General features: G+C 40.7%; 1 protein-coding gene across 2 annotated transcripts in view; it reads left to right on the top strand.

The window, feature by feature from the left end:
- Nucleotides 1-27606, top strand: part of ADGB (androglobin) — a 422031-nt gene that overhangs the window by 391529 nt on the left and 2896 nt on the right. For both annotated transcript variants that reach the window (XM_077486347.1, XM_077486346.1), the window contains exons 33-34: nt 2251-2341; nt 8757-8940. In XM_077486347.1, coding sequence (XP_077342473.1) covers nt 2251-2341; nt 8757-8940 — 275 coding nt within the window. The remainder of the gene's footprint in view (nt 1-2250; nt 2342-8756; nt 8941-27606) is intronic.

Below are 27606 nucleotides of genomic sequence, written 5' to 3'. Positions count from 1 at the left end.
AACAAGCCCTTTATTACAGAAGCTCTGAAATATGAGCCCTTTAATGTAAACACCAAGCAGGTGTTTCTAAGGGTGGGCATTCAAACTTCGATTTATTATCCAACTGATGTGCTATATGATCCAAATTATTGAATCTGCAAACGATCAAATAGCCATAACTTCTCTTCTGATCAATTTAGAATCTAGATTGGATTTGATCAAAATGAAGTTGATCAGACAGGGTGGACAATGTTGGATCCTTTTGCATTGATCTTTAGCACTGGGATACTTTGTTCATGAATACAATAATATTTTGAGCGATCAGATTATGAGAATGCATGGTTGAACCAGACGTATAACTTGCAATCGTAAATTATGATCATATCTTAGCTATTGCTCAAATTACACTTCCACTGGGTGGCATATTGATCAAATAGGTTGTCGACTATAGAACAATTGAAAAATAAATCAATAATTTATTAAATCGCATACGGCCACTTTTAGCTATTAGAAACTGACAGAAGCTGGGCTTTAGAGTCTTTGAGAATAAATTATTTCAGAGTAAAGCACCATACACACAGGCCGAATGTTGGGCCATATCGACCGGTTCAATTTAAACCGGCCGACATTTGGCCCATGTCAGAAGCCAGCTGAAGGGGCATGACCAGAAAAGGTCTGCCGACCACCGGCTGTGTCTCAGTTCTTTTAACCAATGGCTGTCAGTGCTGACCAGAGTGCTCTGGTGGGGGGGGGGGGATGTCCCCCTGTCAGAACCCAGTAGAACAGCGGGGGGGGGTTGTTTTACTAACATTGGATTGTTAGTACAGCGACTCCGACCTGAGCTGTCAAGTTTTTTTCATTCAGGCCGCTGGGTTGAACGAAAAAGAAAATGAGTAGTGTGTACTAGGCTTAAGTATTTATTCACATTGCTTGTTTGCTAAATGGTCCATTTTAGGGTGCAGGCAGCTGTCAGTCTTTTCCTTGCAGTGTGCTGCAGTAAGGGGTGTTTTGATACACATTTTAGCGCATCACACTTTTTTTGTACTTTATTTCAAATGTCACAAAGTGAAATTTTATTCATGTATCCATACAGATGGATGGTGCACTGTGGTGTTGTGACATCCGGTACCCTCCAGTGCCCTGCAGTGAAATATTGCATTTTACAATAGCTGGCCACACCTCCCAGCTCTATTGCACTATGAATGGGCACATAGTAAACAGTTTTTTTCTAGGTGCCCTAGTGGTGACCTGTGCTGATCCAGTACAGGAAAATGCAGGTTATCAGTTTTGGAATGAATGAGCCTTAAGTGCTGTATGTTCGGTAAAAGGGAATTTATTGTTCAGCCCCAGAAGAATTTGGCCCCTTTATGACCAGAGCACTTTTTGCGATATGGCACTGTGTCGCTTTAACTGACAATTGCGTGGTCGTGCGATGTTGTACCCATGTCCTTTTTTTTCTCACATTTGATCACCTATCACCAATTTTGACAAAAATATATATTTTTCTACTTTCTGCTATAATTAATATCCCCCAAAAAATATATAAAAAAACTAATTTATTCAGCAGTTTAGGCCAATATGTATTCCTTTACATATTTTTTGTATAATAAAAATAGACGTATATTGATTGGTTTGTGCATAAGTTATCACATCTACAATCTGGGATAGATTTGGGGACTTTTATTTATTTTTTATCATTTTAACTGGTAATGGAGGTGATCTGCGATTTTTAGCAGGACTGCGACGTTGCGGTAGACAAAACTGACCCCAAGTTATACTTTTTGAGTGACCTTATTGCTCAGTGCTTTAAAAATGCACTGATCAATGTATAAATGACACTGACAGGGAAGGGATTAACACTAGGGGGTGATCAAGGGGTTAAATGTGTTCCCTCAGCGTGTTCTAACTGTAGGGGGGATGAGATGCCTGGGACATGACAGAGATCACTGTTCCCGATCACTGGGAGCAGCGGATCTCTGAGATGTTCCCTGTCAGAATGGGGATCCGCCTTCTTTAAATGGCAGATCCCCATTCTGCCTCTGTGTACAGCAATCGCGGGCTCACGCCTGAAATCTCACGTGCACGGACCGACTAGCAAACTTTCACATTTCTATATAATAATTTATAATATATTATCAATTTAACAAAAGTGTGTAACATTATTATTTACAATCTATAATCGTTTTAAAGTTTATTTTATTTTTTAGTTCCTTGTGTCAAACACTAAAGAAGTCATTGTAAAATATGAATTCTACTTTAAATTATTTGCAGTGGTGCCAAGTTCCAAAGCACAGGAGAATGTGTTATCAAATCCACTTGCTCCTAATAAACAAGAACCCTTTGATTTAACACCTTTTATCAGGTAAGTTATATAAATTATTTATACACCTTAAATGTAAAATCTTGTAAATAGAGGTGACCCTTCCAGACAGTAAAATATGATCTTTGGCTTTGCATTTGTCATCCTAACGATGGTAACTACTGATAAATCTGCTGCTACAGATCTGTAAGAAGTGTTCTAAAAATGGATATTCTCACATCTAGCAAGGTGAAATTCAAAGTATGTAGGTAATTAAAGCTCACTCCAAGCAACAACAAAAAAAGGTTTCCCTAGCAGTGGAACAGTGGCCACGCTGTGCCCATGAGTTAAGAGCTTGTTTCATCTAGGGAAGAGAAGAATGCCGTATACTAGGGGTCTCAAACTGGCGGCCCTCCAGCTGTTGCGAAACTACAAGTCTCATCATGCCTCTGTCTGTGGGAGTCACACTTGTAACTGTCAGCCTTGCAATGCCTCATGGGACTTGTAGTTTCTCAACAGCTGGAGGGCCGCCAGGTTGAGACCCCTGCCGTATACCCACCTGATCCTCTGCTCTACTGACTGTTCCTTTCCGTCAGAAACTGTTCATCACTCTAGACCACTAGAGCACAGGGGTGCAGGAACTGCAGGGACCGGTGTTGTATGGGGAGAATTGTAGGATCAGATAAGTATATCTCCCTTCATCTTTCCCCTAGACAAACATGAGCAATTAACCCTTGCAGTGTGGGCACAGCACCACTACAGGGGAGAGCTTTTTTTTTTGCCTAGAGTTTAGCATTAAATGCAGTGTGGAAATCGGACCTATCATTATCTGGGGTGAAAGTAACTATTTTTTAACATTGCAAGAGTACCTAAGTCCAAGCTCCATCATGTTATCTTAAGCCTACGCAAGAGATCGCGTGGTCTTCAGCTTCCAGGAGCCTTGCAAGTCTCTTGATTGGAGACCTAAACTGTGTCTAGTAGACCTGTAGTGAGATAAGGGAATTCTAAAGGTATCATAGCTGTACTGCACTAGTAAGAAGGAAGCAAAGTGTATGTAATGATGAAATATGGCTGTTCAATGTACATATTTATTTACAAACTATACTTAAAGACAAGTTGGGGAATTAACTAAACCCCCTGCATCATTATAATGGAGCAGGAAACTGTCAGAAGTGGCTTGCACCACAGATTCCAACTAGGTGCGACCTCTCATGATGTAAGCTGACAGTAGACAGCTCACAACCCTCTCTCTGCCTGTGCAGTGATCACACTACACAAGCAGAGCCTGAAGTGTTAGCGAGCCTCCTTCTAACCTCCTGCTCTGATTTGGTGGGGGGGCAGGGACAGAAGAGATTCAGAGCATGCAGCTCCTGCTCTGATTTCTGTGTTGCCTTTCACAGACACGGCAGATCAGAGAACAGATCAGAAATGTTTTATGTTTATAATGCTGCGTACACACAATCGGACTATTCGGTGGACTTAGTCCGGCGGACAAACTGCCAGCCTTTGCAGCGGAGGTCCGCCGGACTTTCCAAATGAGCGGACCTGCCCACACACAACCGGACCTTTCCGGTGGACTAGGTCCGGCGGACAATCCGCCGGACTTTTGAAATGAACGGACTTGCTCACACACAGAGAAAAGTCTGTTCATTTTAAATGCAGCTCCAAGTAGAAGGGACTAGCGAAGGAAGTCAATGTTGCCGCCTCCATTGGCGAGATTGACACGTCGCCAACCCCGTCACCTGGTATGGACTTAAAGGGGAACCCCGACGCCAAAAAAACGGCGTGGGGGTCCCCCCAGGGTCCATAGCAGACCCTTATCCGAGCGCGCAGCCCGGCCGGTCAGGAAAGGGGGTGGTGATGAGCAAGCGCCCCCTCCTGAGCCGTACCAGGCCTCGTGCCCTCAACATGGGGGGTGCTTTGGGGAAGGGGGACCCTGTAGCCCCCCTCCCCAAAGCACCTTGTTCCCATGTTGATGAGGACAAGGGCTTCTTCCCGACAACCTCTTCTCCGTGTGTGGGCAAGTCCGTTCATTTCAAAAGTCCGGCGGACTAGCACACAGACGGGCGGATTGTCCACTGGACTGCCGAGTCTGGCGGACAATTTTGAGTCAAAACTTCTTTCTAAGTCCGCCGGACTTTTGGGAAAAAAAAGTCAGTCAGAGCCCACACACGGGCGGATTTTGTCCAGCAGACTCTGGTCCGCCGGATAGTCCGATCGTGTGTACGGGGCATAAGAATTTTGTTATTTCCCCCCAAAATTCCTAAACAATGAACACACTTTGTAATATTATTTACATGAAAGGGAACCAGTACAAAGAACTTGCATACTTGTTAGGCCCCTTTCACACGGGACAGATCCATAATGATCCGCCCCGTGATGATTTGCTTGCTTAGCGGGGATCGCACCGTTTATACCCGCTGAGCCGGCGGATGACAGGGCAGTTCCTGTACACTGTGCAGGGACCGCCCTGTCAAATCTCCGCTCTCCTCTATGGGGATCGAATAAGCACTGACCGTCTGTCCGTGTTCATCCGATCCGCTCTGCAGATGGATAGAAAAATAGGATTTTTCTCCATCTGCAGAGTCGGACCATTACGGAGACGGACGATATCGGGTGTCTGCGGATGAACATGAATGAATGAATGCATGTATGTCCATATTTCATCCGCAAACGGATGGATGAAATACGGACATACTGTCCGCATGTGTGAAAGGGGCCTTACAAGTGTCTCAGCATGCCAATCAGAAAAGTCCATAAACACCTTGTTTGCATACTTTTCCCAAGTGTCTCATAAATCAGTGAAGCCATTTGCTCAGCATGCCAGCCAGGTAGCGTAGCAACTTTTTTCAGAAGGAAAGTCAGTAATGCAGCTTCCACACTACCTCATTGCAGGTTTGGTATATGTAAGGATGCTGTTTAGAATTATAGGGGGGGGAGTGCCTGATTGGTTATTAACCACTTCAGCCCCGGACCAATTTTCAGCCTAAGGACCAGAGGTCTTTTTACAATTGCGCACTGCACTGCTTTAACTGGTAATTGCGTGGTCATGCAATGTTGTACCCAAACTAAATTTGCGTCCTTTTCTTCCCACAAATAGAGCTTTCTTTTGATGGTATTTGATTGCCTCTGCAATTTTTATTTTTTGCGATATAAATGGAAAAAGACCGAAAATTTTGAGAAAAATATATATTTTCTAATTTTTGTTATAAGAAAAATCGAATAAACTCAATTTTAGTCATACATTTAGGGCAAAATGTATTCAGCCACATGTCTTTAGTAAAAAAAATGTCAATAAGCGTATATTTATTGGTTTGGGCAAAGGTTATAGCGTCTACAAACTAGAGTACATTTTCTGGAATTTACACAGCTTTTAATTTACAACTGCCTATCTCATTTCTTGAGGTGCTAAAATGGCAGGGCAGTACAAACCCCCCCCCCCCCAAATGACCCCATTTTGGAAAGTAGACACCCCAAGGAAATTGCTGAGGGGCATGTTGAGCCCATTGAATATTTTTTTTTTTGTCCCAAGTGATTGAATAATGACACAAAAACAAAACAAACAAAAAAAGTTTACAAAAAGTTGTCACTAAATGATATATTGCTCACACATGCCATAGTTATATGTGGAATTGCACCCCAAAATATATTCTGCTGCTTCTCCTGAGTACGAGGATACCACATATGTGGGACTTTTTGGGAGTCTAGCTGCGTACGGCACCCCGAAAACCAATCACTGCCTTCAGGGTTTCTAAGGGTACAAATTTTTGATTTCACTCCTCACTACCTATCACAGTTTCGAAGGCCATAAAATGCCAAAATAGCACAAACCCCCCCCCCCCCCCCCAATGACCCCATTTTGGAAAGTAGACACCCCAAGCTATTTACTGAGAGGCATGTTGAGTCCATGAATTATTTTATATTTTGCCACAAGTTGCAGGAATATTACACATTTTTTATTTTTTTTTGCACAAAGTTGTCACTAAATGATATATTGCTCACACATGCTATGGGCATAAGTCAAATTACACCCCAAAATAAATTCTGCTGCTTCTCCCGAGTACGGGGATACCACATGTGGGGGACTTTTTGGGAGCCTAGCCATGTACCGGACCCCCGAAAACCAAGCACTGCCTTCTGGATTTAAATATAAAACACTACCAAAAAAAACTGTTAGCGATCGCAGGGATCAGGCCTGACTCTGCGATCGCTGCAGTTATGTGTTTAGTGTTTTGTAAGTGACAGTGATTGATTGATACTGCACTTGGGTGGGCTGGGCGGAGGGGCAAAACGCAGGTGCTAGCAGGTATCTGGGCTGATCCTGCTAACAATGCGTTTTTTTTGGAACCCTAAACTGCTGGGGACGCTAGTATAGATCTGATCAGATCAGATATTGATCTGTTCAGATTCTATACCACTACGGGAGGTTTATGCTTTGCGCGTGGGTGTTAGCGGTACTGGCACTAACCTAGCGCTGCCTGGGGCGACGTAGACCCTGACCCTAAAACCTAATTGATATCACCCGCCGGGTGATCAGGGGGTTAAACCTTTATTGGGTAATAAATGGTGGGTGCCCTGATGCTATAAAAAGCAAACTAACCAGAGTCACCTGTAACACTTATACGGTGATCACTGGTGAAAGGGTTAACTAGGGGCAATCAGGGGGTTCAAATTTTTATTAGGTAGTATATGGGGGTCCCTGGCGCTATATAAAAACCTGACGGGGAACCTAAATAACTAACTGGCTAACCAGCGTCACCAGTGACACTTATACTGTGATCGCTGGTGAAAGGGTTAACTAGGGGCAATCAGGGGGTTAAAACCATTATTGAGTAGTATATCGGGTACCTAGCGCTATAAAAACCTGGCGATGAACCTAAAAAAATAACTAGCTACCTAGCGACACTAGCGACACTAATGCAGCGATCAGAAAAACTATCGCTTAGCGACACTGGCAAAAGGGGGTGAAAGGGTTAACTAGGGGCAATCAGGGGGTTAAAACCATTATTGGGTAGTATATCAGGGTACCTAGCGCTATAAAAACCTGGCGGTGAACCTAAAAAAATAACTAGCTACCTAGCAAAACTAGCGACACTAATGCAGCGATCAGAAAAATGATCGCTTAGTGACACTGGCAAAAGGGGGTGAAAGGGTTAACTCTAAGGGCAATCAGGGGGTTAAACCTTTATTGGGGGTTGGTAGGGGGCTACCCTGGACCTAACACTAACTGCCCTGACAGTTTTTACTGTCACAACTGACACTGAATGCAGTGATCAGTAAATAAATGATCACTGCAATCAGTGACACTGTGACTGGGGGGCTCGGGGGGGGGGGGATCGGGGGGGGTGATGGGGGGGGTTGTGTGCCTATGTGTTAGTGTAGTGTTGGTGCACACTTACTTTCACTTCTCCTCGTAGTCCGGTCAAAAAGACCGCCCCGAGGAGAATGACATCACTTCCTCCCTGCCTGTGTTTACTATACACAGTGGGAGGAAGCTTCTCATTCGCCAGGAGCGATCAAGAGGGGATGGCCAGAAACCAACGGCCATCCCCTCATCCCGGATCACTCCTGAAGCGAAACAGACCGCCACATCCAGCGGGAGGGGGTCCGATCAGACCCCCCACCCGCTGGAAGGCAAGCACGTACATGTACGTGCTTGTGCCTGTACATGCCATTGTGATGACGTACATTGGCATGCGGCTGTCCTTAAGTGGTTAAAGATACAGGGTCAGGGGCATCAGCCATTTGAGTTTTGTAGATCCTGGCTTCACTAGTTGGGGCATTACAGACCTGAAACATATATAGAGCCAGTGAAGCCTAAAACGTCTGAACTCCTTTTATAATTACTAGACATGTGCAATTATTTTTGTACGAATCTCAAATTCATACGAATTTCCCTAAATTCGTATGTTCGGGAGGATCCGAAATACGAATTGCCATGCGTCCGAATTTTGTACGAAATACGAACTTTTGTTTACGAATCCCCAGGAGGAAGTCAGCCAGCACAGGGATGGTGGGAGCCCCTCATCTAACGAAAATTCGTATTTCGGATAGGAAATTCTTCAACGGAATTTCGTATTTCGGATAAAAACCAAACTTCCGTCAGCATCGACTGTCATATTGAGGTATATTTTTGCCTTTAAATTCATCGTAACAAATGTTCGTAAAAGTTAACGAACCCAACGACAATTTGTATTTCGTACGAATTGAAATTGAATTTCGGACACGAAATACGAAGTACGAATTAATTTTAATACGAACCGTAACGGAACAGAACGAAACAAATTTATTGACGGCGCCCATATCTAATAATTACTACAGCCTTCTACTATAGCCTACTACAGTACATTAGTAAAGTGATAGCCTAGGTTCTTTCCACCCTTGTTGGTCTTGCTGTTGCATTTGCGATATGTCTGCCTGTTTGTGTAAGCATTGTTTTAATACATTCTGTACCAAATATAATTCCTTCTCTTTTCAGAAAAACAAAGCCAGAACCAATGTTAAGAGATGATTGTGTCATTCAGCAGCAAGTATTGCAAAAAGCAGAGGAGATCCGACAATTCAGGCAGCTAAGGGAAGAGGTTTTACAGCACCGGGATCAAGAGAAAAATGCACGAAATTTGCTGAAGCAGAAAGTGCTGCAAATGTATGAAGATTTACAGGTAACGCACAATGTAACAAGGGCTCACATTTGGATATTTTATGACAGATCAATGTTAATTGTTAAAGGAAAGCTCCAAAACAAGGAGCACACAAAACTCACTTAGAATCTGATGCAGCTTCCTGACCAGAGCACTTTTTGCGATTCAGCACTGCGTCATTTTAATTGACAATTGTACGGTCGTGCGACGTGGCCCCCAAACAAAATTGACGTCCTTTTTTTCCCACAAATAGAGCTTTCTTTTGGTGGTATTTGATCACCCATGCGTTTTTTATTTTTTGCGCTATAAACAAAAGCTTCAACTTTGAAAAAAACGCATTATTTTTTACATTTTGCTATAATAAATATCCCCCAAAAAATATATACCATTTTTTTTTCTCAGTTTAGGCCGATACGTTTTATGGCATTTTTATTAATATTTTTTTTTACTAGTAATGGCGTGAGCTACGATTTTTATCATGACTGCAACATTATGGCGGACACGTGGGACATTTTTGACACATTTTTGGGACCATTGTCATTTATACAGCAATCAGTGCTATACAAATGCCCTGATTCCTGTGTAAATGACACTGGCAGTGAAGGGGTTAACCACTAGGGGGCAGGGTAAGGGTTAAGTGTGTCCTGGAGCGTATTTCTAACTGTAGGGGGGTGTGGCTACTTGTGACACATCACTGATCTCTGCTCCTGATAACAAGGAGCAGAGATCAGTGACAATGTCACTAGGCAGAATGGGGAGATGCTTGTTTACACTAAGCTTTGAAAATAAAACCTGAAAGTGCACCAGATGTTGCACTCTCCAGTTTTAGTAAATCCCCCCCACTGTATTTAGCACAGAAAACCAAGAATTACACATAATACAGTTTAATTAAATAGAAGTAATTTTCCATCTCAACATGCAAACCTGCCCAACAGCTCAAGTCAAAACCAATTTGGTGAAGTTTTAAAAAGAAAAATCCAAGAAATTCTAATTGCATAGTGTTTTACAGCTACTTTAATAGAATTACATAAAAACTGTTGGACTTTTAAAACATATACACTATATTGTCAAAAGTATTGGGCCGTCTGCCTTTACACACACACAAGCGCTTTAATGGCATCCCAGTCTTAGTCTGTAGGGTTCAATATAGAGTTGGCCCAACCTTTGAAGCTATAAAAGCTTCAACTCTTCTGGTAAGGCTGTCCACAAGGTAGAGGAGTGTGTCTATGGAAATGTTTGACCGTTCTTCTATCTCTAGTGTTCTATTGAGGTATGGTCAGGACTCTGTGCAGGCCGGTCTAGTTCTTCCATGTCTTTATGGACCTTGCTTTGTGCACTGGTGTGCAGTCATGTAGGGACAGGAAGGGGCCATCCCAAATTGTTCCCACAAAGATGGGAGAATGTCTTGTTATGCTGATGCCTTGAGAGTTCCCTTCACTGGATCTAAGGGGCCAAGCCCAACCCCTGAAAAACAACTCCACACCATAATCCCCCCTCCACAAATGATTTGAACCAGTGTGCAAAGCAAGGTCCATAAAGACATGGATGAGCGAGTTTGGGGTGAAGGAACTTAACTGTCCTGCACAGAGTCCTGACCTCAACCTGATAGAATACCTTTGGGATGAATAAGAGCAGAGACTGCGAGCCAGGCCTTCTCATCCAGCATCAGTGCCTAGCCTCACAAATGCACTTCTAAAGGAATGGTCAAACATTCCCATAGACACACTCCTAAACCTTGTGCACAGTCTTCCCAGTAGAGTTGAAGTTGTTACAGCTGCAAAGGTTGGGTCAACTCAATATTGAACTCTACAGACTAAGACTGGTATGCCATGAAAGTTCATGTGCGTGTAAAGGTAGGTGGCCCAATACTTTTAACAATATAGTATATTTGAATAGTCCTATAATATTTTTTAGTCCTAAACTATATCTGTATACCTGTAATTTAGTATTAGGTATAGTAAGTAGGAAGGTAAAGACAGTAGGCACTTAGGTCTTGGTGTGAACTATGATGTTAGAGAGCTGCTTACGTCTTGCTACATTCTTTTCCATATTTTGGTGCCATAGTAGAAGATGCTGGCTAGGATGATCCTGGTCAAGAGGTTTGATAAGAAAAAGAAAAAAGGAGGGCGCACCGACCTAGTGCATTACCACAGGTAAAGCTTTATTAAAGGTATAAAAACAGCAAAATATATACTCACAAACGAGTATTGATCGAAGGAATAAACAAAGATGCAAATTTTCAAATTCACTGTTCTGAACATCGACAAGACAGGACCTGAAGTTGAGTGGATCAAAACGATACCTCAAGATAGCTGACACGTTTCAGGGGAGAACCCCTTTCCTCAGAGCCTAAATGGGCAATGGTGTCTCTCATGCAGTCCCCTCTATATATGTGGCCGCACACCTCAAGCCCCGCCCACCCTCATGGGTCACGCCCACCCAAATGAATGTACCCTCCCCGGGTGTACCCAATCAGTACCATAGCCACCATGGAAGCTCCAGATCAAACAGTATGCTAGACCCAATAATGGACTAAGAAAAAAAAAAAAATATATAAGAAAAAAAAAAAAATATATATATATATATATATATATATATATATAAAATTAAATAAAATCATTATTTTATTTATTTATTTATTTATCTTAGTCCATTTTTGGGTCTAGCATACTGTTTGATCTGGAGCTTCCATGGTGACTATGGTACTGAAAAAAACAATAGAAGAACAGTAAATTTAAATCCTGCAAACAGTATTGTAGGATCACATCAGGTGAACTGCTGGTGGAGCAGTTTTCTTTAATTCACCTGCTGCTCTTCTTTACTAACTGATCTTCCAGCAGAGGGCCATGCTTAGTGTATGTATTTTTAAATAGAGCCAAATGGTGCCAGTGCTGATGATACTGTGGTACAATATATTTGTCAATCCCCGGTAAATGCGTACATGAGAATTCAAATTACCTAGTATCTGTCCCTCTGTAGTTTTCTGCAGGCAACATGTAGTGTGTGCACTAGGGATGAGCCAAACACCCCCCGGTTCGGTTTGCACAAGTCTATGGGACTCGAAAGGTTCGAAATGAAAAGTGCTAATTTTAAAGGCTAATATGCAAGATATGCAACAGACAACACCAGCAATAAAAGGGGCATCTTCAGGTATATACTTTGCTGGAGGCACACAACACCCACTTTAACTCCTGCAGATGCCTGTATTAGAGAACACCAGCATAAAAGGGTAGATACAGGTGTATACTGTGCTGGAGGCACACAACACCCACTAACTCCTGCAGATGCCTGAATTAGAGAACACCAGCAAAAAAGGTTAGATACAGGTGTATACTGTGCTGGAGGCACACAACACCCACTAACTCCTGCAGATGCCTGAATTAGAGAATACCAGCAAAAAAGGGTAGATACAGGTGTATACTGTGCTGGAGGCACACAACACCCACTTTAACTCCTGCAGATGCCTGAGAAAAGAACACTGTCCCTGCCTATCTTGCTCTTTGCCTGCACGCCAGAACACACTACACAAGGCTGCCGCACTGGCGGCCTTATATAGTGTGGGGTGTGAACTAAACCCCCTGAGCTATAATTGGCCACAGGCATCCTGCCTGTGGCCAATTATGGCTCTCCTCGCTGCTGGCACTGTGATTGGCCAAGCATGCGGGGTCACAGTGCATGCTTGGCCAATCATGAGCCAGCAATGCACTGCGATGGCGTAGTGCATTGTGGGCCGTTTGTGCCACATGAATTTGGTGAGAACGGTCCACAATGTTCTGAATTCGCCAAACAGACAAAGGGCCGATGTTCGAGTCGAACACCGAGCTCCTACCTAGTGTGCACCTTCTGGGAGACTCTCACGCGTCTACTCTTCAGTATAGGTTATGCATCACAGTAATGATGTCACTGCAATTTTTGCAAGGGAATAACTGAGTTTGCGAAGGTATGTGGTACACACAAAGTGTATTTATATAATTTGTGGTTATTGAGCAATATATTTTAATTACATTTTTATGCTTGGAGTTGAGCTTTAACATTACACTTTTAAACGCTCCAAAATGGTCATTGCTGCAAAACAGATACATGGTCTACATCAACTGTGTAACTATATGTAACTATAGTAAGACAGCTAGGGTAGCTGCTCCGTGGTCCATGCACAGCCATGTTCTGTACAACAAAATAGCAGCCAAACTTACAAACAACTCCCAAGTGCCCTCTCTGAGTTCCAGAACTGCATCATCATGAACCTTCAAGTTCTTGACAAGCAGTAATAGAGCTGTGTGGTTTCTGTGTAGCTGTCAAATTACTCTTTGGAAGGCTGTGGAGGAAAACTTAAGCATAGGTTTCAAATGAAAGAATTATGCCGCGTACACACGAGCGGACTTTTCAACATCCAAAGTCCGACGGACTGATTCCGTCAGACTATTCGATCGTGTGTGGGCTGCAACGGACTTTTGATTCGCAAAAGTCTGACGGACTTTAGAAATGGAACATGCTTCAAATTTTTCCGACGGAACTCCCTTCGAAAAATTCGCTCGTGTGTATGCTATTCCGACGGACTAAAACCGACGCTAGGGCAGCTATTGGCTACTGGCTATGAACTTCCTTATTCGAGTCCAGTCGTACGTCATCACGTTCGAATCCGTCGGAGTTTGGTGTGATTGTGTGTGGCCAAGTCCGCTCAGTCGAAAAGTCCGTCAGAACTCTGTCGGAACTCCGGCAGAACTCCGGCAGGACTCCTTCGGAAGTCTGTCGGACATAAATCCTCTCGTGTGTACGGGGCTTTAGAGCCTCTTTTTTTGGAAAATAAACCAAAATGTTTCTGTACTTGAAGTTTATCTATAGGGATTAATTTAACAGCCTTTTAAATCCCCGAAATGCTAAAATATATACTCAAGTAATAATACAGGGTTCTCTACAAAATTAAACTATGTATCAAAAAGTACAAAAATATCAACAAATAACACATAAACACGTGATAAATATAAAAGTCCATAAATTTCAAAAAGACTGCAATATGTGTAAAAGAAATGCAGAATTAGACCATACACATGTAAAGCAATGTGACATCAGATGTCTCATGGTGCACCACTCTGAAGTGCTAGGTGAGCACTTGGTTTTGTAACTACTTTTGAGTCCCCAGACCTTTTTTGCCTAAATTTATTTCAGTCCCAAAACATTTGTTTTTTGCAAAGTCTTGGTTCTACACATTCTGTACAATATAACTTTCAGCATTTGTAGTCTACCTATTGTGTTTTACATTGTCTATTTTTGGACAGATATAGCTTTCATTTGGCATTAAATATTGATACATATATTTTTATTTCCTTGAATTTTATTGGAAACAATAGTATAATAGTAAAACGAAAATAAATGTGTTAACAGGATTTCTATATATTTACACATTTTTTTTTCTGGGTAGAATATTAATGCAGTATTAATTTAAAGTATATGTGAACCCTTACCTTGCAAAACAACCCATTCAGTTTAAAAATAGAAATTAAATGCAAAACGTTGCCTTTAATTTCTATTTTAAACTGAATGGGTTGTATATGCAGTTGTGTGAAAAAGTATTTGCCCCCTTCCTGGTTTTTTATTTATTTGCATATTTCTCACACTTAAATGATTCAGATCATCAAACAGATTCAAATATTACACAAACCAAGGTAAATCCCAGATGCAGTTTTTGTAATTATTTATTAAGGGAAAAAAGCTGTTAAAACCTATGTGAAAATGTAATTGCCCCCTCCCATGCTGAATCATGAATGAAATGTGATTAACCACAATTTATTGGAAAGCTGAGGTAAAGTTCACTTGCCACACCCAGGCTTGATTACTGCCAGACCTGTTGAATCACATAAATAGAAACTGTCAGACAAAGTAAAGCACGCTAACAGATCACAAAAAGCCATACATGCCACAATCTAAAAAAATCAAGAACAGATTAGAAACAAAGTAATGCACATGTATCAGTCTAGGAAGAGTTTCAAATGCATTTCTAAGGCTGTGGAACTCCAGTGAACCATGGGGAGAGCCAATATCCACAAATGGAGAAAACTTGGAACAGTGGTGAACCTTCCCAGGAATGGCCGGCCTACAAAAATTACTCCAAGAGCATGACGACGACTCAACCAGGAGGTCATAAAAGAACCCAGAACAACATCTAAAGAACTGCAGGCCTCACTTACCTCAGGTAAGATCAGTGTTCATGATTCAACAATAACCCCTTCCTGCCGAGTGTACGCAGATGTGCGTACTCGGCTTCCGGGGGGTATACCGGGATGATGCCCGCACCTGCAGGCATCATCCCGGTACCGTTTTTTTCAGCGGGCGATTGGCTATCCAGTCATAACAACCGAAGCGGCTAAAAGCCGCTTGGCTGTTATGCCGGAGGAGCGGGAGGGGACGTCCCCCCTCCCGCCGCTGTTACCGGTGCTCCCGCTCGATCGGGAGAACCGATTCAAGATCCGGCGCCTCCGGCTACCGGGGAGGAACTGGAACGAAGCCGTAATCGGCTTCGTTCCAATATCCTAATCGTAAACACGGAAGCGACGTCATGATGTCACTTCCCGTTTACTCGGCTGCCAATGGCGCTGGTTTTAAAAATATATACGGTATTCAGAATCATCGTTTACGGCGATCTGAATACATTGAAGTGTAAAGGAGGGATGGGGGGTCTTTTAGACCCCCCATCCCTCCATAAAGAGTACCTGTCACCACTTATTACTGTCACAAGGGATGTTTACATTCCTTGTGACAGCAATAAAAGTGATCAAAATATATATATATTTTTTTTAAAAACTATTTATTCATTTTCAAATAAATAAAATTTAAAAAAAAAATTTTTTTTTATAGCGCCCGCCGTCCCCGCGAGCTCGCGAAGCAAAGAAAAAACGCATACGGAAGTCGCGCCCGTATATGTAAACGGTGTTCAAATCACACATGTGAGGTATCGCCGCGATCGTCAGAGCGAGAGCAATAATTCTAGCACTAGACCTCCTCTGCAACGCTAACCTGGTAACCGTAAAAAAAAAATGAAAGCGTCGCCTATTGAGATTTTTAGGTACCGTACTGTGTTGTCAATCCACAAGTGCCTGCAATTATAAAGTGTGACATGTTTGGGATCTATTTACTCGGCGTAACATTATCTTTCACATTATGCAAAAAAATTGGGCTAATTTTACTGTTTCGTTTTTTTTTAATTCATGAAAGTGTCCCTTTTCCCAAAAAGTTGCGTTTAAAACACCGCTGCGCAAATACCGTGTGGCATCAAATATTGCAACAATCGCTGTTTTAATCTCTAGAGTCTCTGCTAAAAATATATATATAATGTTTGGGGGTTCCAAGTAATTTCCTAGCAAAAAATATGGATTTTAACTTGTAAACACCAAATTCCAAAAATAGGCTTAGTCATGAAAGGGATAAGAAAGAGACTTGGCAAAAATGGCATCCATGTGAGAGTTCCAAGGTCAAAGCCACTGCTGACCAAAAAGAAAACAAAGGCTCATCTCACATTTACCAAAAAACATCTTGATTATCCCCAAGACTTTTAGGCAAAAATTCTGTGGACTGATTAGACAAAAATTTTACTTTTTGGAAGGTTTGCATCCCGTTACATCTGGCATAAAACGAATACAGCATTTCAGAACATCATACCAACAGCCAGATATGTTGGTGGTAGCGTGATGGTCTGGGGCTGCTTTGCAGCTTCAGGACCTGGACAACGTACCATAATTCATGAAACCATGAATTCTGAGTTCTACCAGAAAATCCTAAAGCCCCGTACACACGAGAGGATTTATGTCCGACAGACTTCCGAAGGAGTCCTGCCGGAGTTCCGACAGAGTTATGACGGACTTTTCGACTGAGCGGACTTGGCCACACACAATCACACCAAACTCCGACGGATTCGAACGTGATGACGTACGACTGGACTCGAATAAGGAAGTTCATAGCCAGTAGCCAATAGCTGCCCTAGCGTCGGTTTTAGTCCGTCGGAATAGCATACACACGAGCAAATTTTTCGAAGGGACCGGGTCCGGCGGAGTTCCGTCGGAAAAATTTGAAGCATATTCCATTTCTAAAGTCCGTCAGACTTTTGCGAATCAAAAGTCCGTTGCAGCCGATCGAATAGTCTGACGGAATCAGTCCGTCGGACTTTGGATTTTGAAAAGTCCGCTCGTGTGTACGCGGCATAAAAGAGAATATCCAGCCATCAGTTTGTGACCTCAAGCTCAAGTGCACTTGGGTTATGTAGCAGGACAATGATCCAAAACACAACAGCAAATCCACCTTCAAATGGTTCAAACAAAGCAAAATTTAGGTTTTGGAGTGGCCTAGTCAAAGCCTGGACTTAAATCCAATTAAGATGCTGTATCATGACCTTACACAGGCCGTTCATAGAAAACCCTCCAATGTGGCTGAATTAAATCAATTCTGCAAAGAAGAGTGGTCCAAAATTGTTTCACAGAAAGAAATGTGAAAGACTCATTGCCAGTTATCGCAAATGATTGATTGCAGTTGTTGCCGTGGCACAAACAGTTATTATGTTTTGGGTGCAATTACTTTTTCATATAAAGCCAGGCAGGTTTGGACAGTTTTTTTGCCTTATTAAATGAAACCATCAACTGCATTTTGTATTTACTCAGGTTATCTTTGTGTAATAATAAAATTTTGTGATGACATGTGTGTGTATATATATATATATATATATATATATATATATATATATATATAAATATAAGTACCTTTTATAAGTGATCACATAATCTCTGTTCTCAGCTGCATGAGGGACTTGAAGAGATAGGGGTGGAAAAACAGCGGTACACATATCCTCCCAATAAATGCCTGTGGAGGAGGGAATTTCAGCACAAGCCTGACCATTGGTGCTCCCAGCACAGACAGAAAACTGTCCACAATGGGATGGATGGAGAAAAGCAGGGGGAATGGGGCAGGATCATCAGGAATTTCACACAAATGAAGCAATACAAAGAGAACAGGATACTTTAAAACAGAAGTACATGGACAAAAGACACATTTCAGGAATATTAAATGCTGGGGTAACATACACTTTAATGTTGTAGGGGGAGCTGTATTATTATTTAAAATTTTTAATAAGAATTATTTTTTTTCGTTTTTTTCATGTGGAGTGTTTTCTAATATAGTTATAAAGTATTTGTGCCTTAGCTTTTAACTTCTCAGACAGAATTTTCCTTTTCTTCAATTGCTGTCTTACTTGTCCCTGCATTCATTTTAAAGTGTGCTTGAACTAGATTTGCTGTGTTATCCAGGAACATTTAGAAATGGTAATTGTGCCCAAGATGTACCCTTTGACCAGAATCCTCCCTGAAAAATTGAAGTGCGCTTCTTGGCATGTGAGAGTGCCTAAGCACTCCTCAGGCTACTGTCTCTTAACTGTATCTCTGCCTCTGACTGCTAATCTTTCAAGATTTGGAGTGAGATTTGGTCATATCACCAAAATGCTGCTAATTTTCCTTGCTTGGAGGCTCTGACATGAAGATATCCTGCCTCTACCAAGTTTGTCACTTCCACACATCAGCAGATCAATGCATGATAATGAGGAAAAGATAAATTACAGAGAAACTACAAGCAATACTGTTGACTAGCCTATTATTTTTGGGGTACAGCATTCGGAGATTGGTTCCCCTTTAGGGATGGGTGAACGGTTCAGCCCAAGCATAAGTTCGAGCCAAACTTTGGTTGTTCGTATGTTCTGCGAACACCGAACAATATGAAGTGTTCGGGGCAAATTCGAAAGCCACCGAGACACTAACATGAAAAATCAAAAGTGTGGGGTGCATGCACGGAGCTGAACCGAGCGGTAATGCCGGCTTAGAGCTCCGATTTCAGTGGAACGAAAGAGCCATATAACGGCGGAGGTAACATACCCTTCCGCACACATTCAGTACCGAATGATAGATAAACTCCCCTATTTCATCCTGGTGACATTCTGGGGGGTCAGAGGAGACATATGCGGCTGAAAATCGGCAAGAAAGTGCTGTCTCATAAGCCCAGCAGCATGGCGCTGAAGCCCTCTTCCTCTGAGGGGAGACACAGGGAGGAGAATAAACAGCCAGCCCCTTCTGCTACATCACGCAAAGATGATTTCTCCTTAAAGGCACATAATATATCTAATCATATATCGGATAAAAAGGTGTCAGTTTTGGAGAATTTCGAGTTTTCCTCACAAAAAGACCCGTCTCCTCCTGTAACACTAAAACAAATTGAAAATTTACTTCAAAAATCATTAAAATCCACCGCAGACCTCATCACCACAAATCTTACCAAAGAAATTAGAGAATTAGGTCAGTGTACATCTGAACTGGAAATTAGAGTTGATGATTTGGAAAATAATACATAAAATATTACCTCAGAAATCGATTGTCTTAAAGAGGAAAATGACATATTACAATCCAAATTGGAGGATTTTGAAAATCGTGCAAGACGCTCCAATATACGCATTCGAGGAATACCCGAATCTGTGACTGATCTAAATGGCGCTATGATTGCACTTTTTCAAGAACTGCAACCAGCTATCCCATTAGTGCGTCTTGAAATGGACCGGGTTCATAGAGCCCTAGCACCAAAAAAAACAGATGGCCCACCCCGTGACATTATCGCAAAATTACATTTCTACCACACTAAAGAACAATTGCTAAGCACAGCAAGAAATAAAGTTTCCTTCATTTTCCAAGGCCATAACTACCAATTATTCACAGATCTCTCACAAATAACAGTCAACAAAAGAAGATATTTGAAACCACTTTTTCAAATACTACAGCGTAATGACATATTTTACCAATGGGGCTTTCCTTTCTAAGTGCATTTTGCTTTTCAAAGTTGCAAATACACGTGCCATACTGCTAAAGACCTGCAAACCACCTTACAGAATTTAGGGATGATAAATACATCCAGAGGATCTGAGGACACTCGCCAAAAAACACCTTCATCTGCTGGCAACTCCTCCTCTGCTTCCAAGAGAGACGAAGATCAAAATCCACAGAAAAGAAGTCGCATACAATCTCCATCTCCAGCTTCAGATATGGCTGACACTATGGATTGATGAACATCTTGTACTGAGGCCATTATCCTATTTTTTCAGTAGACTGGCCACTACCGAGTTTTTCCTCTGACTTCCAGCCAACATTTATATCGCAAACTTACTTGATACGTTTCTATTATCTTAGGCACCTCACTGTTTTTTTTTTCTTCTCTTCTTTCTTATTTTTGCAGTTGCCTTAATTTCAAACTTTCACTTTTAGCTCATATAACGAATTTATATGATTGCCTCTGGATGTTCTGCAGGGATGTTCCTTGCACCCTTTCTTGCTACTCTAGGCTGCTTTGAATTTATCGGGCAGTTGACAGTAGCTCATATACCCTTGGAGGGAGATTTTTTCTCCCCTCAATGGATACGTTATGAATATAGATATGATAAGTTATATTTCCATGTTGAATATAAACTGAATTTCCTTTTTCAATTTTTATCTCCTTTTCCCTTCCTCCCTCTACCCCTATGCTCTGGAGACAAATAATTTCCTAAATAATCTACGTCCTAATATAAACACCAACATATATCCACTTATCCCAACTCCATGGCCCCATTAAATATCATATCATTAAATACTCAGGGACTTAACATCCTACATAAACGCACTAAAGCTTTCCGCACATTTTCATCTAAAAAAAGCACATATAGTATGTCTCCAAGGGACCCATTTCGCTTCACAATCCACTCCCAAATTCTTCAGTAAAGACTAGCCTTAAGTATTCACGGCTTCGGCCTCCTCTAAAAAACGTGGCGTGCTTATAGCTTTCCATTGCAACACCCCATTTTCACTAATAAAAGAAATTAAAGATCCTGAAGGTCGATATTTGATTCTTAAAGGACACTTACTTGATTCCGCTATCACCATTACATCATATTATGCACCTAACAAAAATCCTATCTCTTTTCTCTTCCACTTATTACAAACCGTAGAACATCATAAAATAGGTACTATAACTTTATGCGGAGACTCTAATCAGACCATATTTCCTTTTTTGGATAAATCACCAATTCCACAGACTCATACAATAGACAAACAACCTCTATCAAAACTAATTATAAAACATAATTTAGTAGATACCTGGAGAGAATTGAATCCCACCAAGAGACAATAAACACATTATTCATACCCTCATCGCTCATTTTCTAGAATAGATCATATATTTATGTCCATATGGTTAACCCCAGAAATAATATCTTCAAAAATGATTCCCATCCCATGGTCCGACCATAGTGCAATCCACATTAATGTAGCCTCTATAATTCCAAAAAAAAAGATCCAACATGGCTATTAAGAGATTTTCTACTCAAAAACCCAGTTCATAAGAACAATATTGAAATTGCGCTCAAAGATTATATAAAACATAACTCCACACCCGACATCTCTCCGACTACACTATGGGAAGCACACAAACCTGTTCTCTGGGGCATATGTTTACAACAAGCTAAAATATTCTATAGAGAGAGAAAGACTCTTTGTCATACTCTAGAAACAAATTTCAACACTTGTCACACAGCATTTCAAAATAACCCTTCTTCTTTAGCCAAATTAAATCCAGATAAAGCCAAATTGGAATTTGATTTGTTCCTTACTGAAGCAGCGGATAAAACCATCAAGAGATCACAACATAATTTTTATATGAATGCAAATAAACCTCACACATTATTAGCCAGGACACAAAATTTTGCCAGAATCCAACCAAACCGATCCGTTTCAAAATCTCTAGGGGGGTATACACAAACAATCCTTTTTTGAGAATATTACAAAAATTTTAAAACGCAATTAAAAAATCTATACTCCTCTAATAATGAATTGGACCCCTCTAAAGCAAACAATTTTTTTCCCATATATCTCTACCGGCATTATCTAAAGCACAAATGGAAATGATGGAGGAACCTGTGTCTACTACAGAGGTATCTGAAGTCATTAAAAATGTAAAACTAAACAAGAGGCCAGGCCCTGATGGTTTTTCTGCACTTTATTACAAAACATTTGTAGACACCCTTTCTCCAGTCTTGACAAATACTTTTAATTCCCTTCTGGAAGGTCATTCTTTTAGAAGAGAAACTCTGATTGCAATCATCTGTATGCTCCCTAAACCTCATACAGACATTTCAATTTGGTCCAATTATCACCCTATTTCATTACTAAATTTAGACATAAAAATTTTAGCCAAAATTTTAGCTAATAGATTAAACACTATTATAGGCAACCTTATACACCATGATCAAGTGGGTTTTATCCCAATTCGTCAAGCTGGAGATAACATTAGACGTGCAACACTCTTGTCACATGCCGCTAAAGTTCGGCGCATTCCCACGTGTTTTCTCTCTTTAGACATTATGAAAGCTTTTGATACGATTTCATGGTCATATATGAATTATACCCTTACCAAATGGGGATTCGGCCCTCATTTTTTACAATTGATATCTACATTGTATCAAGATCCCAAAGCCTATACCAGGTATGCAGGATACAAATCGGATGAGTTTAATATACAGAGAGGGACTCGTCAAGGCTGTCCACTTTCGCCATTACTATTTGCACTACTCATTGAACCTTTAGCACAAAGAATTAGGACGGAACCTACTATAACTGGCATTGAAATGGGTGGCTTTCATCACAAACTCTGCTTATTCGCAGACGATATTCTCCTTTTTTTATCTTCTCCACATGTCTCGGCCCCAAATCTAATGGTCGTACTACATGAATTCTCACTTATTTCGGGCCTCAAGGTAAATATTCAAAAATCCTCAGCATTAAACATTTCGCTTGATGAAAAAGATAAACAATCTTTACAAAATTCACTACCCTTTAAGTGGGTAGACCATAGCCTCCCTTATTTGGGTGTGCAGCTCACTTCTAATCCATCTGATTTATTTGCAGCTAATTATCCAGCTCTATTAAAAAGTATTACAAGGTCGTTTTCTAATTGGTCAACAATGCCGATTTCATGGTTTGGGAAAATTAATATCATAAAAATGTCTGTTCTTCCGAAATTTTTATATTTATTCAGAACTCTCCCGATTCATATACCTGCATATTTTCTCAGGCTGATTCAACAAAAAGTAACGCAATTTACTTGGGGGTAAATAAAACCTAGACTTCACAAAAAAACACTTGTTCTCCCTAAAGCTATGGGTGATCTGGGATTTCCAGACTTTAATACATATTATAAAGTAGCTCAACTATCTCAATTAACAAAATATCATTCGACTACAGAAATTCCTATATGGGTCCTCATTGAAGCTTTAGACTTTGATCCTCTTCCTACAAATAATATATTATGGTTACAACATGCAGATCATAAGTCTATAAATAACCCCATTTCTAAGCATTCTCTATCTATGTGGGATAGGCATACAATCTCCACATAACCCGCTATTATCTTTTCATAAGAACCCGACCTTTTACCCAGCCTGGAAATATCCCAATATTTTTAAAGCTTGGTCTAAGGTTGGTATTACTTGCCTATATAATTTAACTTCAACTACATCAATTAGACCTTTTACAGAACTATATGAATAATATAAACTCCCACAATCTGAAATATTTAGGTATCGTGGCTGTCAAGAAAAAGGCACTTACATACATATTTGGTGGCAATGCCCAATTGTACAATCATTTTGGAAAAAGGTCTTTCTGATAATTACAAAAAATTTTGACCGCCCAATTGTACCAGACCCGATTATAGCTTTCCTTAATTTAAAACCAGCCTTTCTTAATCAAAAACAATTTAAATTAGCTCTTATATTCCTGATAGCCACAAAACAGACTATAGCTAATGCGTGAAACATCTGTCGTGAATATTACAGAAACCAAACATAGAATTAATCAATCTTTCATTCATGCTAAAATGGAAGCTATTGATAATAACCAGATGACAACGTTTGATATCATATGGAAGCCCTGGACCAAATACTATATGTCAGACAATTTTGATAACCGAGTTTTATCGTTATGGTGATTAAGATCTTCCATAGGTTTACAGCATTAGTAGATACATAAAATCTGTCCTCCAGAGAATTGTTCCCTTCCATTCCCCTCCTATTTACTTTTTATGTTCTTTCCTTACTGTATAATATTCATTATAAGCATACTTTGGAAGGTACGGTCAGGACTTCAATAACCACATATATTTATTTAGATATATTTATATTTTACTGGGTTTAAAATGTTATAATCTCAGATATATGAATGCTTGCAAATTTTGATATATAAGGCCATTTAATGTCATAATTATAACAGTACTTAGTAAACCCTTTCTTTCTTTTTTAATTTGTATCATCCGTACTTCAAAATGTCTATTCGTTCTTTTTGGTATCAATTACTTTGTCTTATATTCTGTACATGTTATTTCTTTCAACATAAATAATAAAAAACTTTTAAACGAGAAAAATCAAAAGTGCTAATTTTAAAGGCTTATATGCAAGTTATTGTCATAAAAAGTATTTGGGGACCCGGGTCCTGCCACAGGGGACATGTATGAATGCAAACACTTTTTTTTTTAAACCCATTTTTTCGGAAGCAGTGATTTTTTTTTTAATGCTTAAAGTGAAACAATAAAAATAAAAAATAAAAAAATAAAAATAAAAAATAAATTTCTTTAAATATCCTGCCTGGGGGTTCTCTATAGTATGCATGTTTACAACAGTACCACAGCAAAATTACATTTCTAAAGGAAAAACTGATTGCAGCTGTAGTGAATTGTTGGGTCTCGGCAATATAGATAAAACTCATTAGAAACCCCGAACTAAAATTTTTTCAAAAATTGTGTGAGGGTCCCCTCAAAATTCATACCAGGCCCTTCAGGTCTGGTATGTAAATTAAGGGGAACCCTGTGCCAAATTTTAAAAACAAATGGCGTAGGGGTCCCCGCAAAGGGTCCGGTATGGATTTTAAGGGGGACCCTGTGGCAAAATTTAAAAAATGCCATAGGGGTCCCCCTCAAAATACATGCCAGACCCTTATCCGAACACGCAACCTGGCAGGCCGCAGGAAAAGAGGGGGGACGAGAGAGCGCCCCTCTCCTGAACCGTACCAGGCCACATGCCCTCAACATGGGGAGGATGCTTTGGAGTAGCCCCCCAAAGCACCTTGTCATGTTGATGGGGACAAAGGCCTCATCCCCACAACCCTTATCGGAATCTTGAAGCTCCCTTTCACAATGTTCCCCTACCATTTCCCCTACAATTTCACAAAAAAGTGTCAAAAATGGTAAAATAGAAAAAACGGCTTGGGACAAGTACTTTAATAAAAAAGAAAAATGTCCAGTGATGTAACTTCACAACGCCCAATGGACCAAAAAAAAAAGCCACAACCATTCCGCCTCCACGGGAGGCTTCCGCTGATTGATAGTTCTTATTTAGCTGAGGGTGGGCCCACCCGAGGACAGGGTGACCCTGCCCCCCTCTGATGCCACGGGGAAGCCCCCATGGCATCAGAGGGGGCGGGGTCACCCGTTTACTTCACTGGGTGGCCCCGCCCACAGCTATATAAGAACTGTCACCCATAAGAAGCCTCATTCAGCTGTAGGCTCCCATGGAGGCGGAACGGTTAAAACTTTTTTTCTTTTTCGGTCCATCGACCGGCGTGAATTTACATCGCTGGACGTTTTTATTTTTTAATAAAGGACTTGTTCCAAGCTGTCTCTTGTCTTTTTTACAATTTTTGACACTTTGTGAAATGGTAGGGGTACAATGTACATAGTTACCCATTCACATAGGGGAGGGCTGGGAACCGGGGGTCCTCTTGTTAAAGGGAGCTTCCAGATTCTGATAAGTGCCCACCCGCATACCCCCACAACCACCGGTCAAGGGTTGTGGGGATGAGGCCCTTGTCCCCATCAACATGGGGACAAGGTGCTTTAGGTGGCTACTCCAAAGCACCCTCTTCATGTGGAGGGCATGTGGCCTGGTATGATTCAGGTGGAGTGCTTAATTTCCATATCAGACCTTAAAAGCCTGGTATGAATTTTAGGGGGACCCCCACACAATTTTTTTTTACATTTTCATAGCAGACCCCAAAGGGCCTAGTAATGGACTGGGGGGAACTCATGCCCTTTTTTTTCAATTAATTTTATCTATATTGCCAAGACCTGACAATTCATTACAGCCGCGATCAGTTTTAAATTAGACTTTTGCCTTTAGAAATGTAATTTTTCTGCGGTACTGTTCTAAACACGGGAAAAATGTGCCACTTTACAGGCATACTATAGACACCCCCCAGGCATGATATTTAAAGGAATATTTTATTTTTATCGTTTCATTTTAAGCATTAAAAAAAACACTGCTCCCGAAAAAACTGACGTTTAAAAAAAACAAAAAAAACATTGCCTTTAAAATTAGCACTTTTGATTTTTCATGTTCGTGTCCCATAGGCTTTAACGTTGTTTGTGTGTTCTCCCAAATTTTTTGCCTGTTCGGTATGTTCTGGTGCGATCCGAACCGGGGGGGGGGGGGGGTCGGTGTTTGGCTCATCCCTATCCCTCTTAAACAGAGACCAGAATGATGTGACACTTGGCAGAGCGGATAAAAAGAGAGTGGGTTTTTTAACCACAATATGTTGATTTGTAACCCAAGTTGTTTTGGGTTAAATAATACATTCCAACCTGCTGGCAATTTAGCTGGTTTACCCTGATGAGGAATAGGTATTATGCTCCACAGAATTTCAAACTTGGGACAGTCACATGTCACGATTCTGCAAATATTACTGATTTAACCACTTTTTTTATTTTAGCCAATATGTTATTGCTTCATGGTTGCATCATGGTTTTCTAAGATAAAATCTTAAGCTCACCATTCACTTCTTATTTTATAGTCTCCTTTATACCTACCAATATCATGCAAGCCCCCTTCTAGTTGGATATTAATTTATTGGCATTTTTAAGGGAGGTCCTTACATTATACAGTGGTTGGTGAATAGGCTGTCAAAGCACATGAATTGACACAAAAATTTAAATTATATTTTACGAAAATGTTGGAGCCACATTGCCTTAATATATTGTGTTGTCATTCAAAAGGAATGATACCAGAACATGCTGAAGCAAGTAATGTGTTACTACAATGCACCACAGGAAAAAAGTAAAAGAAAAATCTGAAACAATGACAGAAAGAGAAATGTTTTTTTTGGTTGAGAAAGGCTAAAATCCCATCAGCTTTTTACTGCTGCTTATGTTGCGGTCGCAGATTTTCTCTCACTTCTTTTCTGGTGAAGCCACTGTCACCCTGACAGTGTGGAGGAATCCCTGTCATGGAACCCTGGATAACATTAAATATCTGACAAAGGTTCTAGGGAATAAACTTTCCCCACTCTATTACAAAAAATGTTTTTGCCACATTTACATGGCAACTATGATAGTAGAAGACTGGAAGTGTTGATGTGAGAACTTCAAAGGAATGGCTATAAAGTGTATACAGTGGTGAAACTAATTATGGGATCCCCTGCAGATTTTGTAAGTTTATGCACTGACAAAGAAATGTAATTGTTATCATAGGTGTATTTTAAATTATGCAGACAGAATATCAACCAAAAATCCAGAAAAAAAAACAGATTTACATAGATGTTACTGATTTTCACATGGAGTGATTGTGACTAATCTTAGGATCAAGACCTGTTGCTA

Source organism: Lithobates pipiens, unplaced genomic scaffold (assembly GCF_037356315.1).
Source record: "Lithobates pipiens isolate NorthernLeopardFrog02 unplaced genomic scaffold, aLitPip1_a1.2 Scaffold_18, whole genome shotgun sequence".
Taxonomy (NCBI): Eukaryota; Metazoa; Chordata; class Amphibia; order Anura; family Ranidae; genus Lithobates; species Lithobates pipiens.
This window is presented reverse-complemented; position numbering and strand designations above follow the sequence as displayed.